Consider the following 5,591-nt stretch of genomic DNA (forward strand, 5'->3'; position numbering starts at 1 on the left):
CAAACCATTCTATGATTCTATGATCTTTTTCTCTGTGTTATTGAGGTTCACTGATGCAGAAAAACCCAGATAGCATGAGATAAATGTTCAGCTCCAGGCAGCCTACAACACCCATCTTTTCTGTCCTTCCCAAAGCTGAAGTGGATTAACTTGCATCACTATGCACTGACTACCTTTGCAAGAAGGAACTTGGGAAGCACAATATTCACATCTTTTCCTTGTGAAAATTTTAAGCCAGACTTGCAAGCAGATTGCATGCAGTGCCAGAGCACCAGTTGACCTGCCTGATCAACAGGCTGACCACACTATCTCCTCCAAACTAGACATCTCCTAACCAGTGTTTCAAAGTGATGTTTCACTTTCATTCTTTAGAACCAGAAAACAATGCTTCATTGGAAGTACAAATTCAATAATATGGGGTGACACTTGTCAGCTGATGGCAATTAATGAATGTTTCTCATGGTTCATCTAGCAGTCTGCTTAACACCCTGATGCAGACATTCAGCCTCCAGAAAGTCTCTGTGGTTGCCCCTAGGCCTGATTCTCGGTTTCAGACTATTTTATTGTTTATTTATTGAAAAAAAAAACAAACCCCAAACAAACCCACAGCTGTTACTAAGCCATCTTCATCTTGCAACTGTGTCTCACAGGTGGTGAGGTGAAAGCCTTGCTGCTTCTTTACACTGTAGCCCCATGACTGACCTCCTCCAACCAAAGAAACCACACTGCTTTGAAAAAAAACAAACCACCTTTTCAAAATAATACTGAAGAGGGAGATCCAGATACGGGATGAAAAGTGTCACAGCCTGGGAGTGCCTTTCTTTTCTTCAAAAAGGTTTAATAAAATAATATATTTCCTCTCTCTGTAATGTAAAGCAGAAGTGTGCAGTCCCTACCTACCCCTCCAGCTGCATACATACCTCTAGTCCCATACGTCCTTGGGATAGTTGCCATGTGCTATTTATTCAGTGACTATTTATTTATTCCTAAAACTCTGCATTGCACTAGTAGAAGTGCTTACTATTTCCCATCCACTTTTTTTTTTTCCCTCTAAACATCTTTCACGTTACAGGAAATACTCCAGTGCTGTATGAACATCAGTTCATTTAGGAGGGAAAACAAGAATCTATTTCCTAAAAAGAAGACTGTAAAACCTGAATTTTCTTTGTGTTCTTAACCTCATTTTGCCTCCTCCGAGGAGGATCATGGAGGTAGGGAGGGGCAGATTTCTGAACCATCAGGCAGTCAGGGGAGGTTTTACCCACCACTACAGCCTCCTTTGCAAAACTCATAGAGATTCTCTCCCTGAAGAGAAGAGCAGGACATGTAGGAATACAACTTATCAATGGCCTAACAGGGTCATCAACTACAGAGTTCATGTTCTGGTTAAGAGGCTAAACATTAGGTCACAGAGCAACAGGTACATTCTTAAACTAACATACAAGTTGACACAGTGACTCTCATCAAATCTCTGCAATTATTCTGCTGTGTTTGTGGGGACAGTAGCTGCTATAAAGCCCAAGTCACAGTGTAAAGCCATGGAAATCAGGATGTCAAAGCAAGAACTGGGGCTTTGCAGACTGTGTACAGTTGGATTTACGGACTACTAGGGCAACTTCATGATGCAACAGGGTACTAGGATCCCAAGAGATCTCTTCACTGTGCTGGAGAAACTCATAGGTGGGAATGCAGGTTAGGACAAGAGACAACTGGCAGCACCTCTGCCTGCTTGCAGCTCACTGTCATCTGCAGCAGCAAAGAGCAGAACAAATTGCAAGGAACATCACCAGGGAATGGTACCCAGTATCCAGGCTGTGCTTTTGCATCAGGAAACTGAGAGGCCCAGAAGAAAACCAAACACAGCCATCCACAAAAGATAGGAACCTTCTGACTCCAAAGTGTGTCATGATATTTTGCCTCATGTCTCCCTGTGTTCCAGGCCCTGAAGCTTAGGCATCTCCTGAGCAGTGTGCTGAAGCACACCATTGCCTCACATGCTACTTCTCTGTATTAGTAAGTTGGCAGATACTCAGAGGTGCCAAACATTATAGACCTTAGCAAACTGTACACACAGTCCTGCTTAACACACAATATCTTTTCATCAATAGCCTGTAGCCCCCTCATTGTTCTTCAGACATGGGAGTACAGCCTGAATACACACAAGACCTTTTGGGTGGCAAAAAAGAGACAAGAGGTACTTCAGTTGAAGATTGAGCCTTCCCTATCCTATTTTATAGATGCCACCGTTCGTCATCTTCAGAATCAAAAGGGTGAACACTGCAGAGGATAGCCTGCTACAACAGGTTTGAAACCTGCATTGCTGCAAAAATCCCCCACCTTACACCTTGAGGTCCTGGATTTTCGTCACTTCCATGTCACAGGGCTAAGTGACCAAGTCTCTGATACCCCCTTCCATAAATAACCTTGATACTCTCAACACAGTAATGAATGCTGGGGGTTCTTATTGCCCCCACCTCTTCTAGTGTCTTCCAGATGCTGCCGACCTCCCAGAAGCTGGACATGCATTACTGAAATAATCTGATAAGAGATAAAGGGGGGCAAGACAGGGAAGGCAAAGTAAGGACTTACCAAGCACAATGACCACAGTCTTCAGGAGGCTCATCATGGTGTCCCGATTCCTGCGGGGTCCAGAACTGTGTCTGGACATTCTCATAGTCCTTTGGCGGACGTACCCAAAGATATGAGCATATAGGACCACCATGACCACAAAAGTGACCAGGTTGAAAATAGCCCAGAAGACCAGGTAGGAGTCACTATAGAGGGGTGCCATGTTGGAGCAGTGAGTGATATCACAAATACAGTTCCATCCGACACTTGGTATGGCGCCCATGACAATGGCCATAGTCCAGATAACAACAATTACGACCACCACTCGACGGTTGCTCATTCGAGTATGTAGCTGCATTCGGAAAACTGTAATGTGCCGCTCAATAGCAATGGCCAACAAATTGGCTACAGAGGCTGTCAGGCTAGTGTCAATGAGACCCTGACGGAGAAGCCAGGTGCTTACAGTCAATCTTCTAGTGTTGGGTCCTGTGTTGAACATTAAGTAAAAGTAAGCCAGCCCTGCAAAAAAGTCTGCAGCGGCCAAGTTGGCCATTAAGTAATAAATAGGAAAGTGGAATCGGCGGTTGACATAAATAGCCACCATAACCAAGAGGTTGGCCAGCATTATGAAGATGCAGACGGTAATCCCCAGTCCCATTACAAGCTTGCTGACAGTGTTCCATTCAGTGGCTAGATATTTTCCACTTCGGTTATAAAAGAAGGCAATGGTTTCATTGTAGTAGCACTGTGGTTCACTCATGGCTGTGGACTGAAAGAAGAGGGGAAAAAAAAAAGAGATTAAAAAAAAAAAAAAAAAAAGAATGACATGAACACTGAAAAAAATATGATTGCCTCCATGGACAAAACATGCACAGAGAGCAGGGAGGGAGACAGGAAGGGAACATGTTTCAGAACAAATTTAATTTTTCAGACCAAATGGCATTCCACAACTCACAAACAATTGCTCCGAGGAGTCTAGTAACAGCAACCAGATTAGAAACAACCAGGAATGCTTCCATCTGCTTTGGGAGCTAGCATGATTTCTGGCGTCGCTGTAAATTGCATAGTAAACGAACTTCTGGTCAAGCAGACCTGCTGAAAAATTCACTTAGAGAGAAGGGCATGCAATTTGTAATGAAGAAAAGTTAATTCTGTTACAGGATACCTTATTTATGTTATCAGTGCATAAAACTGTTGTTTGGCTGTAGTGATGTTATAAGAATAGCTCCTGAAAGAGGAGGAAAATTGGATTACATTTCCCAGCAGGTTTTAACTCATTCTGGTCTCCATCAGGGGTATTCCTTGTCTTGTCTTAAAAACTGAGAAGAACACCCTGAATTAAGACAATCAATATGCTCTAAGACTGTGAATTGCCAGGGCCAGGGGCTATGTCTGTCCATAAAGCATGAAGTGCACCAACAAACAATAGAAGAAGCATGCCACGGTATTTCTATGAGCATATTTCTTTTTCCATCAACCACATTTCTAAACAGGGTTTGAAATACACCATGCTTTTAAGTATAACTCATCTGAACTGGATTATTCCGATTTGAAATAGGAGTGAGGCAAGAAATCAGAAAAGCAGTATTTGACTTAGCTAGTGTTAAAAGCATCAAACCTTATTTCTTGCAGTAAGTATTGTTATAGCTATGTCAAGGAATACATGATTAATGTTCCTTGCAGAGTACTCAGCTGAGCACAGCTATGGGTGCAACAAACTCCATACTCCACTGGAATGTAGAAGTTTTGCATAAAACTATTGGCTAACAAGAAAATGCTTTATGAGCTTCCTTCCTCAGTTACAATCAGTTACTCAAGGTGCAATTCTCAAAAGGCAAACCTTAGAAAAAGAAACCCCTCTGAATAACATCCTGGTTCCTTGTTTTGCATGGCTTAACAACGAGGATGTAACAATAATAATTAAAAAACCCTACAAAAACAAAACAAGAAACTCATGTCAAAAAAGTCTCTTTCTAAAGAGACCCAGGAGACCTGGCTCTGACACCCTGCTTTTATGGCTCTGAAACTCCACTGACTAAATTTGAATTTTTACAAAGAGAGGAGCAGTTTCAGCAACAAACTGGGTAATAAGCCCAATCAAAGAACAAAACAACAACAGTAAAAGATGATAATTTCTTCCCATTAAAACATGCAAACAATGGCTGGACAGCTCCAGCCATTCTGCAGGAAATGCTACAGCTGACTTAACCTTAATGTCAAAACAAAAAGTGTACAGAATTGGGAAACAGAATTATTAATTGGACTTGAGTGAAAATAGTATCTGATAAAGATTTCCTTAGAATTGCCCAAAGCTATTTCTATTTCCTTTCATTTTCCTCTGTTTGTCAACACAATTAAGCTAATTCCAATAAAATAATATACAAAACTTACCACCTATATCTCAAATGCATTACATGACATTTAGATTTCTGTTAAAAAGGTCTTTTTACAATTATTTTACCTCCACTCTGAACATCAATCAGAAACATTTGCAGACCCAAAAATAAAAATCTAGAGTAAATAGTATTTCTCAGCACAGTGACTATAAAACTTTTATTGTTCCTCTAGGATACATCAACTCTTAGGTTAGAAACCTTTCAGCCTCAATTATTTAAGAATTTTTAAAAGTTCTCATATAGGAGCAATCTGTTGCACAGAAAAAACAATTTATAAGGGATACTTAACAAAGGGAGACCTAGCTACAAGACATCTGGCTTTAATTCTTTGGTTAAAGACCGTATGGTAATAACAGGTCAAGTATAAGAACCCTTGAGGGAGAGAGGAAGTCATACGAATGAATTAGTGGCCCTTATAAAAGCTTGCCAACATCTGCATTAATTATGTCAATGCTCTGTTTTTTTTTCTCTCTGTAGTAATATCTGGATGCAGTCTTACAGTCTAAATTACAGAGGAGGTCAGGACTCCAGGATCTAGTGGACTTTTGTGATCCTGAATAAATTCTCTCTTTGTCTATGTATCTGTTGATCCAAATTTTTCTTTCAGATGGCTGCTGCCTATACGTA

At 41.0% G+C, this 5,591-nt stretch overlaps 1 protein-coding gene across 1 annotated transcript in view; it reads right to left on the minus strand.

Moving 5' to 3' along the window:
• Nucleotides 1–2,479: 2,479 nt before the first annotated feature.
• The window catches only part of LOC104523204 (lysophosphatidic acid receptor 1), a 12,754-nt gene continuing 9,642 nt past the window's right edge, over nt 2,480–5,591 (minus strand). Inside the window, exon 2 of the mRNA XM_082931555.1 lies at nt 2,480–3,337. Coding sequence (XP_082787681.1) covers nt 2,480–3,337 — 858 coding nt within the window. The remainder of the gene's footprint in view (nt 3,338–5,591) is intronic.

The sequence above is a fragment of the Antrostomus carolinensis genome, unplaced genomic scaffold (genome assembly GCF_000700745.2).
Source record: "Antrostomus carolinensis isolate BGI_N321 unplaced genomic scaffold, ASM70074v2 scaffold49143, whole genome shotgun sequence".
Classification (NCBI taxonomy): Eukaryota; Metazoa; Chordata; class Aves; order Caprimulgiformes; family Caprimulgidae; genus Antrostomus; species Antrostomus carolinensis.